The sequence below is a fragment of the Macaca thibetana genome, chromosome 11 (genome assembly GCF_024542745.1).
Source record: "Macaca thibetana thibetana isolate TM-01 chromosome 11, ASM2454274v1, whole genome shotgun sequence".
Classification (NCBI taxonomy): domain Eukaryota; kingdom Metazoa; phylum Chordata; class Mammalia; order Primates; family Cercopithecidae; genus Macaca; species Macaca thibetana.
In genome coordinates, this window is record NC_065588.1 from 76,012,977 (window position 1) to 76,035,194 (window position 22,218).

Below are 22,218 nucleotides of genomic sequence, written 5' to 3' on the forward strand. Positions count from 1 at the left end.
CCTTTCACTATGATTGTGAGTTTCCTGAGGACCCCCAGCCATGTGCAACTGTGAGTCAGATGTCTTTCCTTTATAAATTACCCACTCTCAGGTACTTTTTCATAGCAGCATGAGAATGGACTAATACAGTAATTTGGTACTGGGTAGTGGGGCACTGTTGTAAAGATACCCAAAAAAATGTGGAAGCAATTTTGAAACTGGGTAAACAGGCAGAGGCTGGAACAGTTTAGAGGGCTCAGAGGAAGACAGGAAGATGTAGGAAAGTCTGAAACTGCCTAGAGACTTATTGAATGGCTTTGACAAAAATGCGGATAGTGATATGGACAATGAAGTCCAGGCTGAAGTGGTCTCAGATGGAGATGAGAAACTTGTTGGGAACTGAGGCAAAGGTCACTCTTGTTATGCTTTGGCATAAAGACTAGTGGCATTCTGCTTCTGCCCTAGAGATCTGTGGAACTCTGAACTTGAGGGAGGTAATTTACGGTATCTGATGAAAGAAATTTCTAAGCAGCAAAGTGTTCAAAAGGAAGCAGAGCACAAAAGCATGAAAAACTTTGCAGCCTGATAACGTGACAGAAAAGAAAACCCAATTTTCTGGGAAGAAATTCAAGTTGGCTGCAGAAATTTGCATAAGTAACAAGGAACCAAATGTTAATTGCCAAGACAAAGGGGAAAAGGTCCCCAGGGCATGTCAGAGACTTTCTCAGCAGTCCTTCCCATCACAGGCCTGGAGGCCTGGGAGGGAAAAATGGTTTCCTGGGCTGGGTCCAAGGCCCTCTTGCTATGTGCAGCCTTGGGACTTGGTGCCCTGTGTCCCAGCTACTCCAGCCCTGGCTAAAAGGGGCCAATGTACAGTTCAGGCCATTGCTTCAGAGGATGCAAGCCCCAAGCCTTTGTGGCTTCCATGTGGTATTGGGACTGTGGGTGTGCAGAAGTCAAGAATTGAGGTTTGGGAACCTCTGCCTAGATTTCAGAAGATGTATGGAAAGGCCTGGATGTCCAGGCAGAAGTCTGATGAAAAGGCGGAGCCCTCATGGAGAACTTCTGCTAAGGCAGTGTGGAAGGGAAACGTGAGGTCAGAGCCCCCACACAGAGTCCCCATGGGGGTACTGCCTAGTGCAGCTGTGAGAAGAGGGCCACCATCCTCCAGACCCCAGAATGATAGATTCACTGACAGCTTGCACTGTGTGCCTAGAAAAGCCACAGACACTCCACACTGGCCCATGAAAGGAGCCAGGAGTGGGGCTGTACCCTGCAAAGCTATAGGGGCAGAGCTGTCCAAGACTGTGGGAGCCCACCACTTGTATCAGCATGACCTGGATGTGAGACATGAAGTCAAAGGAGATTATTTTGGAACTTTAATGTTTAATAACAGCCCTATTGGATTTCGGATTTGCATGGGGCCTATAGCCCCTTTGTTTTGGCCAATTTATCCCATTTGGAACAGGTATATTTACCCAATGCCTGTACCCGCCACTGTATCTAGGAAGTAACTAACTTGCTTTTGATTTTACAGGCTCACAGGCAGAAGGGACTTGCCTTGTCCTGGATGAGACTTTGGATTGGACTTTTGGGTTAATATTGGAATGAGTTAAGACTATGGGGGACTGTTGGGAAGGCATGATTGTGTTTTGAAATGTGAGGACGTGAGATTTGGAAGGGGCCAGGAGTGGAATGATATGACTTGGCTGTGTTCCCAACTAAATCTCATCTTGAATTGTAGTTCCCACAATCCCCACAAGTCGTGGGACGGACTCCATGTGAGGTAACTGAATCATGGGGGCAGTTACCCCCAGTGCTGCTGTTCTTGTGATAGTGAGCGAGTTCCCACAAGATCTGATAGTTTTATAAGGGATTTTGCTTGGCACTTCTCTCTCCTGCCATCATGTGAAGAAGGATGTGTTTGCTTTCCCATCTGTCAAGACTGCATGATTGTAAGTTTCCTGATGTGTTTGCTTTCTCTTCTGTCATGACTGCATGATTATAAGTTTCCTGAGGCCTCCCCAGCCCTGTGGAACTATAAGTCAATTAAATCTCTTTCCTTTACAAATTATCCAGTCTTGGGTATTTCTTCATAGCATCATGAAAATGGACTAATACAACTAGAGATATATTTAGGGTGCTTTTTTATAATTATTAAAATCTGTTAAGAGATGCCCCTATACTTCTGTTTCTTTGGAATTAAGATATGCTATATAAATTTATGCATTCCCATTACATGTATCAAATGAACATCATGAAGCATTTTCTAGGAGATATTTTAAATAAAATGCAGTATGGTACAGTGGTACAGAATGTGGGCTCAAGATATCTGTCATACTGTTTAGGACAAACACTTCCTACCTGTATGATCTTGGGTAAATCACTAAGCCTCAATTTTCTCATCTGGAAATGGGGTAACAGTAGTATAAACCTCACAGAACTGCTATGAGTATGAAATGAAGAAATGCATGTGAAGCTCTTTGCTCAATGCCTGGCATATAATAAGCATTTAATAACAGTTAGCTACTCTCATTACTACTATTATTAGTGTTAGCACTTAGCTTTTCATCTCCAGGGTCATCTCATCTACTAGTTCTCAAAACTCCCCCTTCTTACGGTTCTCCTAGATTTACTTTTCATATCTTCACATATCCTAAGTTCTAACAATGCACCAACCACTGTCATCTAGATGTCCTTTGGTACTACAAACCCAATATATCCTCAGTCTGTTTCTGTCTCATCTCACACTTTCCCACGTGAACTCATCTAATCATCACTTCTTCAACTGGAAACTTCAGTGAGTTCGTCTTAATTCTTTCTTCATATCTGCATTCAATTCTTCACCAAACTGTTCTAATTTTACTTCAACATTTCTTCAAGACAGCCTTGTTCTTCATTTAAAATGTAACAGGTTTTGGCTCCTTTCATCTTTCACCTGGACTAATTTGAGAATCTTCTTCAAGGAATGCATGTCACCATATATCCTACATTCTACTTCATCCTCCAAGTTGCCATCAGTTTTATACTAAAAACCAAATCCAATCAGATTAATTTATTGCTTGGAGATCTTTGTTGCATCTACGTAATGCCTACAAAATAGATATCCTTCACTATCTGGCTCTGACCTATCTTTTCAGGCCTCATCTCCTACAAATCTCACCCTGACTTTGCATCTCAATTCCAGTCCCAATGAATGTGTCTTCCAGTCCACATATGCTATGGATGTCTCCAATTCCTGTTTTTTTTGTTTCTTGTTTTTCAAAAAACACATTGTCCAGGCTGGAGTGCAGTGATGTGATCGTAGCTCACAGTAACCTTGTACTACTGGCCTCAAGCAAGCCTCTCACCTCAGCCCCCAAAAGCAATGGAATTATAGGCATGAGTCACTATGCTTGGCCTTCTAATTCCTTTTCTTTGCACATTTTGATACCCCATCTTTTGTGTCTACCAGTTCCCTTATTGCCAAGCAAACTCCCTCTAAATATCGTAACTCTGAAACCTTTCCTCACTACAGCTTTTTCTATTCTCTCACAACATTATGTTCCTATATATTTTAATACATAGCACACTGTATTGTGAAGCTCTCTTCGTTTGACACTTCTGTTAGACTGTGAAACCCTTAAGAAGGATTGTCTTGTTTTTTTTTATTGTTAACACCCAGCACATAGAACATTTGCTGGCACATTAATCAATACTAAATGAATCACTTAAACTAAAATCAGCCCTGCTTACAGTCATGCTAACAATTTCCCTTATATAGAAGGAAACCAAATGCAAGAAATTTTCAGTACAACTCCATGCCTTTTCTAGTTCATAACAATTGCTAATATCAGATAAAAAATGGGAGCCCTTAACGTTTACTTTAAATAATTACCATTGTTTGACAGGAAACTGTTATCTGAGCTATCTAAGCACTCATCACAGCAAAATGGGCAGTAAATTCTTCTTGCTAGGTTGTGATGCTTTATACCTATTCTTTAGTTTATTCTACTCTAGAATATCCCATGACTCTAAAACACTTGTCTATCTAGAACATGGCTATTGAAAGCTCTAGTGTGTGCTTATTCAGGCTCCAGTTTATAACCACTTTTCTATTGCACTTCTTGTTTTTCTTAGGCTCTAGTTATCTTCAATCACTTTTTATAACACCTCAATTCTATTTTAGGTATTTATTTTCTCAGTTTTCGTGCTTAAGATATTTTATTTTGGCCGGGCGCGGTGGCTCAAACCTGTAATCCCAGCACTTTGGGAGGCCGAGACGGGCGGATCACGAGGTCAGGAGATCGAGACTATCCTGGCTAACACGGTGAAACCCCGTCTCTACTAAAAAATTACAAAAAAACTAGCTGGGTGAGATGGCAGGCGCCTGTAGTCCCAGCTACTTGGGAGGCTGAGGCAGGAGAATGGCGTGAACCCGGGAGGCGGAGCTTGCAGTGAACTGAGATCCGGCCACTGCACTCCAGCCTGGGCAACAGAGCGAGATTCCATCTCAAAAAAAAATTTAAAAAAAGATATATTTTTTTAAAACAAACCCACAGTTGGCTAGATGCAGTTGCTCATGCCTGTAATATCAGAACTTTGGGAGGCCAAGGAAGGTGGATTGCTTGAGTTCAGGAGTTCAAGACCAGTCTGACCAACACAGTGAAACCCTGTCTCTATTAAAAATACAAATATTAGCCAGGTGAGGTGGCATGTGCCTACAGTCCCAGCTCCTCAAGAGGCTGAGGTGGGAGGATCGCTTGGGTCTGGGAGGTTGAGGCTGTAGTGAGCCATGATTGTGTCACTGCACTCCAGTCTGTCTCAAAACAAACAAAACAAACCTGCAGTCATTAGGAGTTTTCCTAATCCCAAGGAATAAAAATCTCCTTTCATGGAATTTATTTACCTCCTATTCCTTTCAAATCCTTAGTTTCTTTTTCTGATGAAGCACATTTCAGCAGGAGTCAGCCCTCTACATCAATATTTCATACCATTCCTCTATCATTTGAGCTCAGTAAAACACAGCTCTAATAATGCCTGTTTGATCACTGCCTAAAGATAATAGAATATAACAAAAATCACATGTGGCATTTTGTGTGTGTGTGTGTGTCCTGCCCAAAGGTACTGAAGAAGTAATCACACATATACACATTAATTTTTAATTAGAGTAAAATAAACATAAAAATAATATTTACCATCTCAACCTTTTTTTTTGTTTTCAGAAAGGGTCTCACTCTGTCACCCAGGTTTAAGCACAGTGATGTGATCAGATCACTGCAGCCTCGAACTCCCGGGCTAAAGCGATCCTCCCCACTTAGCTGGGATTACAGGTCTTAACTATTTTTAAGTTTACAGTTCTTAAGTACATTCACACTGTTGTGTAACACATACACAGAGCTCTTTTCATCTTGCAAAAGAACAACTCTGCCCATTAAACAACAACTCCCTTTTCTCCCCTTCTTCCAGCTCCTGACAGCCATCATTCTATTTTCTCTATGAATCTGACTATTCTAGGTACCTCATATATGTAGAATCATTTGTTTTTCTATTTTTGTTTTGGTCACTGGCTTATGTCACTTACCATAAAGTCCTTCATGTTGTAGCGTATGTTGGATTTCCTTCCTTAAGGCTGAATAATATTTCACTGTATGTATATTCCACATTTTATTTATTCATCCATCAATGGACACAGGGTTTGCTTTCATCTTTTGGCTAATATGAATAATTTGTACACCCATGTTTGTACAAATTATTCAAAGAGTTGAGTTGTTTTAAATTGTTTTGGGTAGGCTGGGAGTGCTGGCTTATGCCTATAATCCCAGCACTTTGGGAGGCCCAGGTGGAGGATCACCTGAGGACAGGAGGTAGAGACCAGCCTGGCTAACATGGTGAAACCTCATCTCTACTAAAAATACAAAAATATTAGCCAGGCACGGTGGCAGGTGCCTGTAATCCCAGCTACTCGGGAGGCTGAGGCAAGGAGAATCGCCTGAATCCGAGAGGCAGAGGTTGCAGTGAACCCAGATTGCGCCACTGCACTCCAGCCTGGGTGACAGAGCAACACTCTGTCTCAAAAAAGAAAAAAAAAATCTTTTGGGTAAATTTCTAGAAGAGGAGTTGCTGGATCTGGATCTTTTTTTTTTTTTGTTTAGACAGAGTCTCACTCTGTCACCAAGGCTGGAGTACAGTGGTGCAATCTTGGCTCACTGCAACCTCTGCCTCCCGGTTCAAGCAATTCTCCTGCCTCAGCCTCCTGAGTAGCTGAGATTACAGGTGCACACCACCACACCCAGCTATTTTTTGTATTTTTAGTATAGACAGGGTTGCACCATCTTGGTCAGGCTGGTCTCAAACTCCTGACCTCGTGATCCGCCCGCCTCGGCCTCCCAAAGTGCTGGGATTACAGGAATGAGCCATTGCACCCGGCCTGGATCATGTTTTATATATACATACATATATATACACATACACAGCTTTATTAAGATATAATTCACAGCATCTACATAGCATTTAAAGTGTAGAATTAAATGGTTTTTTTAGTAAATGTGAGGAGTGGTGTAACCATCATGACACTCAACTTTAGAATACTCATCACTCTTAAGACTGATGAAACTCTGTGCCCACTAGCAATCACTCCTATCTATAAATGAACATCTCCCAAATTTACATATCCATTTTGTAACTCCAGACTCACATATTCAACAGTTTGGATATCTAACATGCAAAATAAATTTAACATGCCTGAAAATGAAGCCCTAATATTTCCCTATAAAACCTACTCTTCTTATAATCTTCACATCTCAAATAGGAACTTCATCCATCCATTTGTTCAAACCAAAAATCTTAGTCTTCTTTTTTTCACACCTTCTAGCTAATGACTCAATAATTCTTTTGGCCAAACCTTCAAAATATACCCATAATCCAACCTCTTCTCATCACTTCATCTACTACCAGTCAAAAATAAATCACCTTGTTTCGTCTGGATTATGGCAATTATTTCCTAACCCTTCTCCTACTTCTGTCCTTGTCTCCCTACAATCTATTTTCAACACAAGAGCCAGAGAGATCCTTTCTAAAACTCTATCAAATCATGTCAGTCCTCTGCCTCAATCCCTCCATTGGCTTCCTATTTCCCTCAGGTTAAAAGCCAAAGTCTTCCCAATGACTCACAAAGCCTTATGTGATATGACCTCCTGCTACTTCTGTGACCTCACCTCCTACCTGCCTCTTCCTCTGCTCTGCCTCTCCAGTCATGCTAGTTTACATGCTGCTTCTCTGCATATACAAGACACCCTCCCATTTGTATTCATTGCTCCCCTTGTCTGGAAGGCTCTTTGCCCAGATCAACATGACTCATTCCCTCATTGTATTCACATCTCAGCTTAAATGACCCCTTATCAGTGAGCCTTCCTGACCACACTATTTAACTTTGCAATGTGCCACTTACCCTGTGCACTTTCTATCCCCTTTGCCTGCATTATTTTGCTTCAAAACTTTTACTTCCACATAATTTTATGCCTGATCCTGTTGTTTCTGACATTTAACTTTAAAAATACTTAAAAGATAGAGTTGAGAATATTCTAGAAAACAGAATCATACTGTACTACTGTTTTGCAAGCTGAGTTCATTCTTTTCATTCAATTATGATTGTCCTTCAACGTCAATAAATATTTTTGCTGGAAAAGTACCATATTCTTTCTAAAACATTTTTTCCATTTAGGTTGCTTTTTATTTTACCTTGCCGATTAACTTCATTTTGAAGTAGCTCTTCCATTGCCTCCTCCTCCGCAATATCTAAAGGTGTGTCACCTTCACTGTTGACAGCCCCTACATGTGCTCCCTGACCAATCAAAAACCTGTAAAACCAAAGAGAAAATAGTTAAGCAAAAGATATTATCATTGAAATAAAACTAAATGCATAACCAGTGAGGAAAGTTCCTATATAAATCAGCAATAAAAGACAGTATACACATTATTTAAATTTTAAAAAACTATCAGGCCATGCGCAGTGGTTCACGCCTCTAATCTCAGCACTTTGGGAGTCCAAGACTGGCAGATCACAAGGTCAGGAGATCAAGACCATCCTAACATGGTGAAACCCTGTCACTACTAAAAATACAAAAAATTAGCTGGGCGTGGTGGTGGGCGCCTGTAGTCCCAGCTACTCAGGAGGCTGAGGCAGAAGAATGGCGAGAACCCAGGAGGTGGAGCTTGCAGTGAGCTGAGATCATGCCACTGCACTCCAGCCTGGGCAACAAAGCGAGACACTGTTTCAAAAAAAAAAAAACAACAAAAAAAAAACTAGAGCATGTTTCTTTTTTATATTTATATTTCCTAATTTTTCTATAATGTACACGTTGCTTTACCAATCCAAAAATGTTAATTTTTAATAATAATTAGGAAGTATTTCATAAAAATGTGAATTTTTAATAATAATTAGAAAGTCTCATAGGATCCACCTCCACTGAGACTTTTCATTATCTCCATATGGACTGGTTTCCTTAAATATTTTGATAAGTGCATTCCAATATAATTGGCTTCTGCGTACTCTGTATTTTATTTTAAGCATCCAAAACACAATTCTAAGAAAGTATCTATAGGCTTCATCAAACCTGACAAAGGGATTCATATACAAAAAGGTTATTAATCTCTTTAATCATGTCAACAGCACATCTCCCAGAGTTATCTACTGAATGATGTAACTAACCATCTATTACCTAAGTCAATTTATTTTATTTTATTTTTTTGAGACGGAGTCTCGCTCTGTCGCCCAGGCTGGAGTGCAGTGGCACGATCTCGGCTCACTGCAAGCTCCGTCTCCGGGGTTCACGCCATTCTCTTGCCTCAGCCTCCCGAGTAGCTGGGACTACAGGCGCCTGCCACCACGTTCGGCTAATTTTTTTTTTTTTTTGTATTTTTAGTAGACACGGAGTTTCACCGTGTTAGCCAGGATGGTCTTGATCTCCCGACCTCGTGATCTGCCCGCCTTGGCCTCCCAAAGTGCCGGGATTACAGGTGTGAGCCACCGTGCCTGGCCTACCCAAGTCAATTTCTAACTTAAAAAATTTCTGAATGGCTCTACCATGCTAGGAGAAAAGATAACGTACGGCCCTCATTGATCTGGCCTTGTCTTCTTTTTCAACCTCCTTCTTCTTCCTGCCTGTATCACAGTTTAGGTGCCAACAATAGAGAACTACTTGTAGTTCTAGATTAAACCATTTTCTTTGGGTATCCCTGGTTATATTTTTCCTTATATAAAGAATGGGTCTTTTTCTTTATGTTCCTAACCAATTTAGCTCCTTCATATTTAGACTACATAAAAATATTCTAATTATAAAAGTTTAAACAAAAAGTACATGTCCACAGAGGCAAAAAAGAACTTCTTTATACCTCTCCTACTATTATGTTCCCTCCCCCAGAGATAAACACTATCAACAGTAGGGCAAAAATCTTCCCAATACCTCTGCCATAAATTTATATGTGTGTAAACATATACACACTATCACTTTTGGGGTTCTTTTTGTAAAGCACAAATTAATGAGATTATTCTAAATGAAGTATAATGTAACTCTTCCCTTCTAACACCTGAAAAATATTCCACAGTATGTCTGGTTCATACTTTCATTTAATACTATTCTCTTAACAGATGTGCCCTTAAATAGTTGAAATTAACAATTTTTAAAAAATTTTCCCAACATCATGAAAATAAAACATTTTGTCACTGCTTTAATTTATATTTCCTGATTACACATGAGACTGAAAATATTTAGATATATTTACTGGCATTTGTATTTCCCCTTTGGTGAACTGCTTATTTACATTCTTTGCTGGTATTTCAAATGTATTCATTAATTCAACCAATATTTATGGAGTGTCTAGTATGACTCTGGCACTATGTTACATACCAGGAATATAAAGGTAAAGAAAAAGAAACACAGAACTTCCCTTCAAAAAGTTTATAGTCTAGTAAGACAGTCACATTAAATACACAAATAAATGTAAAGCTGTGGTAGGTCCTATAACAGAATTAGATGGTGTCTAGGATTAACAGGAAAGATGGATTTAGTGAAGTCAGAAAAAGGATTCTCTGATGATTATGTAGGCACTAACAAAAGAGAACAGAAGAGCAATGTGCTGTAGGTGAGAAAGAACAAAATAACGTCCTGTGATAGGAAGAATGTATAGCTGGATGGAGGCCCAGTTCATTTTCCTTAGAATAAATGAAATAATTGATCAATCTCTATATCTTTTACACACACACACACACACACCCTCCCTCTAACAGTGGTTACCTCTAAGAGATAGAAGAAGAGAGATTTGTATTGGTTGTTTTGTGTGTTAACCAAGTTTGCTGTAATAAGTTTGTTCTGGACATGTGTATCTGATCACAAAAATGGCTACTGTACCATTTTGTAGTTTCATGTTTTACATTTAAAAATATGTTGTAAAAGTTCTATGATCTTTATGGAAATTCTACAAACAGAAGTTAGACTTGAGGTATTTTTTTCTGTTTTTGTAGTTTTGAAAATGTATATAAAACTAAAAAGAGTATTTCCTCATATACTACAAATAAATAAATGAGTCTAAAGCAGAAAGGTAAGATATAGCGGAGTCTTGCTGTGCTATGCTCCGAGAGAATACGTAATTATTCTCCTAGGCAAAATTCCAAACAATTAGGAATATTTACATAAAAATACATCTATTCTGCTTGGGTATCAGAAATCATTCAAAGGATACAAAGATTGAGAATAAAAGGAGTATCTCAGAATAGCTACAGAGCTTGAAGTACAGGAAGCAGAGTTTCAAGGAAATACTAGGTCAAAGCCAAATACAGATAATACAGAATTTATATAAACAGGAAGGATGTTAAGAGAAACTAACAGAGTAAAGTACCAAAACTGCTGGCAGGAAGCAGGGTTCGAAGCAATCCTTGAGCCAAAAGATTAGGTATGTGTGTATGTACCTATGTATGTATGTATTTATGCATGCATACACACAATTCACAAACTTCTCCTGCACTCCAGAACTATTACTTGCAAATGTAAATGTTACAAAGGCACATTTGAAAAAATAATAATAAATAATAATAAACAAAACCTCACGGATTGATTAATCCTATGGTGGATTAATTCTTATCTACCATAAATAACCTCCAAAAGCAATTCAAAGGTTGGATGAGTGAAAAAAGCAGAAACTTTTATGCTCTGCAGACTTCGGATTCAGTTCCCACCTCTGCCTGTTGACACCTGTATGACATTCAAAGATATAGTTGAGAATAATACATTATAGTTATGTATTATTTAGTTATAAGTTATATATATATACCTTAAACAACTAAAATCTAATTTACAAAATTACTTTACAGGGCAATGTGAAGTTTAAATGAGTTAAAAATAAAATTAAAGTACTATCTGTTGTCATATGTAAAATTATCACATTTAGAAAGCAATGTTTCACTTTGGTAGGCCAAGGTGGGCAGATCACCTGAGGTCAGAAGTTTGAGACCAGCCTGGTCAACATAGCAAAACCCCAACTCTACTAAAAAAATACAAAAAAATTAGCTGGGCATGGTGGCGCACACCTGTAATCCCACCTACTTGGAGGCTGAGACAGGAGAATCGCTTGAACCCAGAAGGCAGAGGTTGTAGTGAGCCGAGATTGTGCCACTGCATTCCAGCCTGGGTGACAGGGCTAGACTCTGTTTCAAAGGGTGGGGGGGGGGGGGGAACAAAAAAGAAAGCAATGTTTAAGATAATGTGAAGACTAAAAAATACAAAAAAAACTAGCCGGGTGAGGTGGCGGGCGCCTGTAGTCCCAGCTACTCGGGAGGCTGAGGCAGGAGAATGGCATAAACCCGGGAGGCGGAGCTTGCAGTGAGCTGAGATCCGGCCACTGCACTCCAGCCTGGGAGACAGAGCGAAACTCCGCCTCAAAAAAAAAAAAAAAAAAAAAAAAAAAAAAAGATAATGTGAAGAAAACTACAGGTATCTGGAATATGAGAATTTCACTTTGAGAGACCCTGAAGATACTGAAAACAGACATCTAGATTTCCTTCAGAACAAAAGCTGGGGTATTAGAAGCTACTTGTGTGGCTGTTAATTAGGAAAAATATGCCATACTTATTCTAAGATTCCTTGGAAAGAAAAAAAAAACAGATTTCACATAGGTATTCCAAACTGAAAGTCAGAAGATTGAGCTACTTTTCAAATGAATAACCCTATTGAGTGCTTCAAGGTAACGAAAATCAGGCCTATATTTTCTTAACAATAGTTAATAATTTCCTTAAGCAATTCAAAGGTAGTCAACGTAAGAGATGCCACCTAGTACAGGATGAAATTCTTTTTTATCTTTATTTTTGAAGAGACAGTCTCATTCTGTTGCCCAGGCTAGAGTGCAGTAGTGCAATCATAGTTCATTGTAACCCTGAACTCTTAGGCTCAAGCCATCCTAACTGCTTCAGCCTCTCTAGTTGCTAGGAATACACAAACATACTACCACATCCAGCTAAACTAAAAAAAAAAAAAAAATTTTAGGGATGGGGTCTCCCCATGTTGCCCAGGCTGGACCCAAACTCCTGGCATTATGCAATCCTCCTACCTTGGCCTCTCAAAGTGCTGGGATTACAGGTGTGAGCCACCGGGCCCAACCATGAAATTCTTAACAAATTGTAGAAATGAAAAATGGTAATCTGACAGATTTAACGGAGATGTATAATAATCTAGAAACTCAGATTTGGTCATTTTAGATAGATAAATGAGTAAGCTTCCAAATCAAGACATGATCCAAAAGAATTTTTACAAAATTATTTATGTGCTAACTGGAAAATCTAACAAAAGGTGTAAAGTTAACAAAGCTATTGGTTGCAATGTCAATATGGTATATTAGATAAACAGGTGAGATTCTGTGTTAACTGACTTTGGAAGACAAATTTTGATAGTCTCCACTCTCTTCTGAGTTTTGTCAAAAACCAAACCACAGAAGCAAACATTTAAGAAAAGGAAATAGCTCATTTAAAAATTCTGATCTCTTAAGAAAAAATTTAAGAAAAACTTTGTCTTTAAATTAGAAGGTAATGAGAACTTAGTGAAGAGAGACAAAGAAAGCAACTTTATCAGCAAGAGCTAAATATATTTAGTGTACAAATTTAATGTGTATTTTCTTTTTTTTTTTTTTTTTTTTTTTTGAGACGGAGGCTCGCTCTGTTGCCCAGGCTGGAGTGCAGTGGCCGGATCTCAGCTCACTGCAAGCTCCGCCTCCCGGGTTCACGCCATTCTCCTGCCTCAGCCTCCCGAGTAGCTGGGACTACAGGCGCCCGCCACCTCGCTCGGCTAGTTTTTTTATGTATTTTTAGTAGAGACGGGGTTTCACCGTGTTCGCCAGGATGGTCTCGATCTCCTGACCTTGTGATCCGCCCGTCTCGGCCTCCCAAAGTGCTGGGATTACAGGCTTGAGCCACCGCACCCGGCCTTAATGTGTATTTTCTTATTCAGTTGATATGGCTTGGCTCTATGTCTCCACCCAAATCTGATACTGAATTGCAATTCTCAGTGTTGCAGGTGAGACCTGGTGGGAGGTGACTGGATCATGAGGGGTGGTTTCTAATGTTTTAGCACCATCCTCTTAGTGCTGTCTTGTGATAAGAGTTCTCACGAGATACGGCTGTTTCAAAGTGTGTAGCACCTCCCTCTTTGCTCTCTTTCTCTCTCTTGCTGGCCATATGAAGATGTGCTCACCTCCCCTTTGCCTTGTGCCATAGTTCTAAGTTTCCTGAGGCTTCCCCTGCCATGCTTCCTGTACAGCCTGTGGAACTGTGAGTCAATTATGCCTCTTTTCTTCATAAACTACCCAGTCTCAGGTAGTTCTTCATAGCAGTGTGAGACTGAACTAATACATTACTGTAGAAAAAGTAGTATCAAAAAGTTATCTTAACCAATATAGAAAGTTTTAAAAATCAGAAAGTCAGCAAAATAGCATTGTAATAGTTACGCTTCTTGAAAATCTGAATTACTCAAAGCCATTCTAGGAGAAATTATGAAAACTAAGCTATCTGAACTATTCAAAGATTAAGCAGAACATTACACTACTAACTTCAGAAATAAATGCTATTTTCATTAGCAAGTCTCTGAGCAACAAAATGCACAGTAGTAAATAATCTTATGAGTCATTAGTGGAAATGGACATTCCCATTTTCTCTTGGAAGTTCTATATCCCAGTGAAAGATACTGTGTAACATTATGAATCCAAACAAAAGTTCTGACCTCAGACCTTTGAAAGTTTTCTTAAAAATGACAGTTCTTTTCTATCAGTACTTAACAAAAGTGATATGTGGTCTCCATGATTTCTGATGAGCAATCTGCTGTCATTCAAACTGTTTAGCCCCCCTCAAGTATAGTTTCTAATTTCTTTCAAGATCTTTTAATCTTTAATTTTCAAAAGTCTGCATATGGCATGTCTTAGTATGGACTGCTTTGGTTTACCCTGTTATGAGTTTGCTAGGTTTCTTAAATCTGCAGGTTTACATCTTTTGCCAAATTTGGGAAAAGTTTTCAGTGATCATTTCTTTGAATACTTTTCCAGCCACGCCCTCTTTCTCCACTTCTTCAGAGGGATCTGATGGCACAGATGTTTGCTCTTTTGTTACAGTCCCTGAGGCTCTGTTCACTTTTAGCCTATTTTCTCTCTGCTGTTCAGATTTGGCAATTTCTATTGTTCTATCAGTTTACTGATTCATTCTTCTATTTCCTCCATTCTGCTATTGAGCCTATCATCCATTGAAGTTTTTAATTTAGTTACTGGATTTTTCAGCTCTAAAATTTCTATATGGTTCTTCATATCTTCTATTTATTTCTTTGCATACTATTTATTTGCTAAGACTTTCTATTTTTTCATTTGCTTCAGGCATGCTCATTCATAATTGCTTGTTGAAGCATTTTAAGATAGCTGGCTTTATAATCTTTGCCAGATAATTTTAGTATCTGTTATCCTGGTGTTCATCTCTATTAATTGTCTTTTTTCACTCAATTTGAGGTCTTCTGGGTTCCTGGTATGACAATTTTTTCTTTTTCTTTTTTTTTAATTTATTTTTTTTGAGACAGGGTCTCACTCTGTTGCCCAGGTTGGAGTGCAGTGGCTTAATCACAGCTCACTACAGCCATGACCTCCCCAGCTCAAGTGATCCTCCTACCTGAGCCTTCCGAGCAGCTGGCATTACAGGCATGTGCCATCAGGCCTGGTTAATTTTTTTTTTTTTTTTTTTTTGGTAGAGATGAGGTTTCGCGATGTTGCGCAGGCTGGTCTCAAACTCCTAGACTCAGGCAATCCACCCACCTTTGCCTCCCAAAGTGCAAGGATTACAGTTGTGAGCTACCACACTCAGCCAGGGAATTTTCAATTAAAATCTGCGCACTTTGGGTATTATAAGACTCTAGATCTTATTTAAATTTTCTGTATTGGTTGGCTTTGTTTGATCTTGCTCCAGCAGATGAAGGTGGGGAGGTGTCATCTCATTTCAGCAAGGTGGGGGTAGATGTTCAGGTTCCCCACTTGTCTTCCATTTACACTACAGATGGGGCAGCTTCTTGATTCCCCTGGGTTGGGTGGGAGTCCTGACTCTCCACTATACCTCCACTGACATGTCTCTGGCTGAGAAGCTACTGCTCCCATGTAGCCTCTACTAATACCCCTGGGTGCTGGAGGTGGGGGTGCGTGGGTAGAGAAAAGCCTTTTTACTGCTTAGAAGTGGTGAAAGTATTCATTCTCCAATAGGACTCCTCTGATGCCACTTAGCAGGGAAGGACAGAAGCTCCTCTTTACTCCCAAATAAAAGTAGAAGTTTTGGCTTCCCACATGGTCTCCAGTTACACTACAAGTTGGGGAAGGGCTAGTTAACCATTCTATGGGAATTAAAGTCCCAACTCTGTACCTGGCCTAATCTGACACAATTCCAGTGGAGATGTTAGGGTGCCTCATTGCAGCTTGGTGAGGATGGAAATCTAGGATCCCTACTTGGCCTTTGCTGGTATGAGTGTGACCAGTGTTTTTTTCTGTGGTGCTTGGCTGAAGTAGAATGGTTATTCTCAAAAAGTTTTCTGTCTTGCTAGGGTGTCCCTCTACCAGTATTTAAAAGATTGGACTTTTGCTGCCACTTTTTTGTCTGTGGCCATTGCACTTCTGGGTTATCAGCTTCTTCAGCTCTAATTATGGAATATATGAGGCTAAAAAAAAAGGCAGGGAACTACTGCTGTGTCATTATTTGGGTCCTGAGATCCCTAGCTCCTCTGCCTTATTCTCTCCACCTTTCAGAGTCTTCTTGTGTCTTACATATAAGATTCAGAGTTTTTAGTTGTACTCAGCATGCAGTATAATTAATTTTACCAATAACAAAGACGAGGCTAACACTTAGGAGAGAAATTAATCTATTTGTGAAATGTGGCACCTAGATTGTCATTTATAAAAGACAAATTCACAATTAGGGGAAGTGTTTACATTTTCTTCATAAAGTAACTCTTAAACATAGGAAATGCTCAAGACAGAAACTCTCTCTCATTTTTTTCCCCAGAGAATTGATTCTAAACCTCTTCAATCATACATTAACTCTTTAAAACCACGTATTTATTAAAAACACTTACATGCCTTAAACATAGGAAATGCTCAAGACAGAACCTCTCTCTCAATTTTTCCCCAGAGAATTGATTCTAAACCTCTTTAATTATATATTAACTCTTTGAAACCACATATTTGTTTATTAAAAACCCTTACGTGCCCTAGCATCTTACTTTATACTGCAACTTCCAATTCTCGGAGGCAAAAGTACTACTTACTGTTTAACAATTCTAAGATGCGCATTTCCTACACATTTTAATGTCACTGAAATCTTCTACAATCAATGAATCTTAAAATCAGTGACTCTGTATAAACTGATGTTGGCCAGATGGCAGATTTGACTGGGTTGTCATTATCATCCACATGTGGCACCAGTCACAGCTATTTATATTGTTTTCACTGCAGTTGAGTTATGTGTGTTGTTGGAACCATATTTGTTGACCTTAACTATTATATAAAATTTCTTCTGGATGTTGTCTGAAAACTTTTTGTTGACAACTTTATGGTAAGATCAAGAAAGTGCCAACATCAAAGCTTGCAGAATGCCTATCAATGACGCAGAAGAAAATCCCAAGCAAGTAATGTTATATAACAATACTCTAAGTAGCACAGAGAATGATGCTGTGTGTGGGTGGCAGAAGAGGGGGCTGGGGGAAATTATGGGATACAAATAAATACTGAACCATACTTTTATTTAATTTTTAAAATCGGTATTTATGATGTTACAATGATGGCACCTTAGATCTGATGAAATCCAGTATGAGCATTATAAATATATCCAAAATATTTCTGGCTTCCTACTGTACTTTTTCCATTGATAGCTTAAATTAGACCAATCTAAATTAACATTCTACTACACTGTCTGCCTCTTCTTCAGCTTCCCCTAATTCTGCTCTTTAGATCCCTTAATAAGTTTAATGGCATCATTTTCCCAATGACAAAGGCTAGAAAGAGAGAAAGAATAGTGTAGTGTCTGAAGTGCACATTTGAAAAGTTAAGACTGTGTAGGTTCAAACTCTAGCTCTGCCACATATTTTGTGTGACTTCTCTCTATGACTCAGTCTCTTCATCTATAATTTTTTTTTTCTTTCCTTTTTTTTTTTTAGAGACGGGGTCTCATCCTGTGGCTCAGGCTGAAGTGAACAGATGCAATCACAGTTTACTGCAGCCTCAAACTCCTGGGCTCAAACAATCCTCCCACCTCGGTCTCCCAAGAAACTAGGCCTACTGACATGCACCGCCAGGCCCAGATAATTTTTTTGTTGTTGGCAGAGATGGGGTAGCTATATTGCCGAGGCTGGTCTATAACTCTTGGCCTTAAGCAATCCTCCCACCTAGGCATCTCAAGGTGTTGGGATTATAGGTGTTGGCCATTGTGCCCAGCCAAATAACAATTATTATTTTGAGATGGAGTCTTGCACTGTTGCCCAGGATGGAGTGCAGTGGCGCCATCTCAGCTCACTGCAAGCTCCGCCTCCCGGGTTCACGCCATTCTCCTGCTTCAGCCTCCCCAGTAGCTGGGACTGTAGGCGCCTGCCACCACACCAGCTAATTTTTTGTATTTTCAGTAGAGACGGGGTTTCACCATGTTAGCAAGGATGGTCTCAATATCCTGACCTCGTGATCTGCCCGTCTCAGGCTCCCAAAGTGCTGGGATTACAGGCATGAGCCACTGCGCCTGGCCCCCAAATAACAATTATTAATACAGGTCTATTATCTCTCACCTAAACCCAAATTTCAAAATTGTTCATATTTTTTTCACCCTAAGAAGTCTGAGAAAAACAAAGAAAATTCCATGTTTTTGTTATTGTGAATAGTGCTGCGATGAACATACATGTGCATGTATCTTTATGGCAGAAATTTATTTTCCTTTGGGTATATAACCAATAATGGGATTGCTGGGTCAAATGTTAATTGTTTTAGGTTTACAGAAATCACCAAGCTGCTTTCTACAATGGCTGATCTAATTTACGTTTCCACCAGCAGAAGTAAAAATTTTTCATATTTTAGAAAGATAATATTACAGATTATATAACACTCCCACCAGGTCTGGGGCAGCACTCCATAACAAAACACAAAAATATTTCTGCAAAAAAAGCCCCACATTCACAGTAAAGTGAGATAAAGACTACAAAGAGCCTCCCATCAGTGCAGGTCATGATCTGTTGCCAAATGTGCCTACAACAAACTTAAAATTTATGTTTTCATTTTTTGCAGTTATGGTGGTTTATGCATAAGGGCCTGTAGTTAGTAGTACATTTTTTATGTGACTGTTAGGATGACTGAAATTACGTTATTTAAAGGACTTAGAACAGTAAAAAAAAAAACACACACACACACACACACACACACACACACACACACACAGTATGCACTTGGTAAATGTTAGTTATTATCATCATTAGCACCACTTTTGATTTTTCTTTCTACTTTAGTATTTAGATCCAGTAAATCACACCAAGACTTATCAATTCTATTCTCCAAATTTCTTTCAGATTTGCTCTACTTCCAATCTCACTGCCACTGCCCTAGTTTTCTTGCCCAACCTCTCTAATTTGTCAAGAATCTTCCAAAAAACCAGTCTGAAAGGTCATCACTTCCCTAAAACTGCATCACCATCAAAGGAAAAACTCAGCATGGCATACAAATCCTTTACATTGTAACCCCAGCTCACTTTCCCAGTCTTATCTGCTACCCTCTCCATATTCCACTAATGCCTTCTCTCCAAGAAATTATGGCTCCAATGAGGCCCTTTTGTTTAATGCAATCAGAACCACTATTTGCTTGGTTAACCAAAAAGGCTGATTGAAATAGGTAATCATAGAATATAACACATATGCATAAATAATGCATTTATTTAATCACAGAAGACATAAATGTATATTTATTTATCCATCCTTTAGTGAAGACTAGTCTATTTCTTTGGATGATGTCTTCATGACTATAAATCCATGCTGTCTTTCTTGCATAAATGATACCCGTAATGTGTTATCTAAGACTTCAAACTGTCTTTACAGTGCACCAAAAACTTGAAGTCAACAACAAAGCAATTTGAGTACACAATCTTTTTAGGTTTTTTGTTTGTTTTTGTTTTTTTTGAGACGGAGTCTTGCTCTGTCGCCCAGGCTGGAGTGCAGTGGCTGGATCTCAGCTCACTGCAAGCTCCGCCTCCCGGGTTTATGCCATTCTCCTGTCTCAGCCTCCCGAGTAGCTGGGACTACAGGCGCCCGCCACCTTGCCCGGCTAGTTTTTTGTATTTTTTTAGTAGAGACGGGGTTTCACCGTGTTAGCCAGGATGGTCTCGATCTCCTGACCTCGTGATCCGCCCGTCTTGGCCTCCCAAAGTGCTGGAATTACAGGCTTGAGCCACCGCGCCCGGCCGGTTTTTTCTTTCAGTCTTTCAGTTGTCTCACCCGCATCTAATTAAACAGCAACCATCATTTTAGGGCACTGCCATTGAGTCTTTGCAAAATATTCAACTTTGTTATCTCAGCAACAATATTCTGGTTTTGCATATGACAGGCATTAACAGGTAGAAAACACAAATAACTTTTGGTAAGTTTGCAATTCAACTCTTGGAAACAGAACTGTGAGCTTAGTAGAAGTGGCCTATTAGTTGCACTGTTTAGGCATATGGATATCAGTCAATAATTTTAACAAAGAAATGGTAAGTATAAATACAGTGGTAGCCAGTTAAAAGAACTTTATTGTATATTATTTCTCATTCGTGAATGACATGACTTTCCTCAGGCAGCTCCCAACTCACAGAGGCAAAAATTACACTCATCATTTAAAATAAACGACTGTTACCTCCTCTAGAATCTTTCTTTAATTGGCCTAGACAGAATTAAGCACTTCTTCCTCAGAGTTCCTTGTACACTGGTCCATTTAGTCTATCAAGTATTAGAGTTAATTCACTTCACGTGTATCTATCTATAAGCCTGAAGATGAGGATCTATGTTGCAGCCATCTTCAAATCTCACAGTGCCCAATGCTACTATCAGTTATGATATAATGGAAAAAATATCATCAGAATTTAAGTCTCAAGAATGAGAGTCCAGTTCTGATTGTGAAATAGGAATAACAGTGAACATTCCCATAAATTTCCATGAAAACCCGAATAAGAATGTATATGGGAACATCTATAGCTTTTAGCAAATGTATCTCATTATTATTACACAAGAATATAAATACCCCAAATAAAATGTTAATGTTTTCCTAAGATCTTAATTTCTCCAAGACTTCTAATCAAAATACATGATATGCTTTGTACTAATAAAGTATTCTTCACAAGAAATACATAATAAAATTGAAATTCATGGATTTGCCAACTTTCCTATGGCCCACATAACAACATACGAATGAAAATATGACAAATTACTACTTCATTCTCCTCTGCTCCTCTCTTCCTGATAAGCTTGCCCTAAAACCAAGAGACAAAATGATAGTTTCCTTTGTTAAATAATCCGGGAAACCCAAGAGCTTACCTATTTTTCACTGAAAAGTGGTAACCATAAATTACATTATAAACAATAAGAACTAATTCAGCTAATATTTACTGAATAGAAATACTTGCCACATATTGTGCCAAGTGTCTTATACCCATGATCTCATTTAATCTTCACAATAATCTTATACATTAGGTACAGGTATTAATATTTCCATTTTATGAATGAAGAAACGGAGGCTTAGGGAAGCTGGTAACTCACTCGAAGTGACAAGAATTACTTAACAGAATTAAGATTTAAACAGAGTTGCCTAACTCCCGAGCCTGAGCCTGAGCTCTTAACTCCTGTACTATAATATTTATTGCTGGGGGGACGTAAGGTCTATTTTCTTAGATTTGGTAAGAATTTCTGAAATTCTTGAAATTTCTGTTTTCAAAGCATGAAAAATAACAACATTATTGAATTCTAGACAGAGAAACCAGCATATGCAAAGGCCATGAGGCAAGATGCCTAGTCTGTTTAAAGGCTCAGCCAAGGGACCAGCATAGGTTTAGGACAGTGCCTAGAAAAGAGTGGAAAATGGAGTCAGAGAGGTGACAAGCCACCAAAGCATACCTCTGTAGGCCACCGGAACTCTGGCTTCTACCCTGAATGCAGCATAAATCCACTGATAGGCTTTCAATAAAACTGTCATGTTACCCTATGCAAAATAATTTAAAACGATCATATGGCTACTGTGAAAAAAATAGATATGGGAAAGATGACAGTTATGCCTACAAGGAGGCAACTGCAACAATTCCAGTGAAAAACAACAGCGGGAGGCCAAGGCGGGCACATCACAAGGTCAGGAGATTGAGACCATCCTGGCTAACACAATGAAATCCCGCCTCTATTAAAAATACAAAAAAAATTGGCTGGGCGTGGTGGCGCATGCCTGTCGTCCCAGCTACTCAGGAGGCGGAAGCAAGAGCATAGCATGAACCCGGGAGGTGGAGCTTGCAGTGAGCTGAGATTGCACCACTACACTTTAGCCTGGGGGACAGGGCGAGACTCTGTCTCGAAAAAAAGAAAAACAGCAGTGCCCAGGATCAATGGAGATGGAAAAAGGTGATGAGAAATAGATTAACTGGATATATTTTAAAGCTGAGCCAAGAGAAATCTTAGGATTCCGTTTAATGTTTATAAAATAAAGGCTATAACGAAGAAG

General features: G+C 39.2%; 1 protein-coding gene across 10 annotated transcripts in view; it reads right to left on the bottom strand.

Moving 5' to 3' along the window:
- PPP1R12A (protein phosphatase 1 regulatory subunit 12A) overlaps positions 1-22,218 on the bottom strand; it is a 162,583-nt gene that overhangs the window by 64,996 nt on the left and 75,369 nt on the right. For all 10 annotated transcript variants that reach the window (XM_050749246.1, XM_050749243.1, XM_050749240.1 and 7 more), the window contains exon 3: positions 7,699-7,817. In XM_050749246.1, the coding sequence (XP_050605203.1) occupies positions 7,699-7,817 (119 nt within the window). The remainder of the gene's footprint in view (positions 1-7,698; positions 7,818-22,218) is intronic.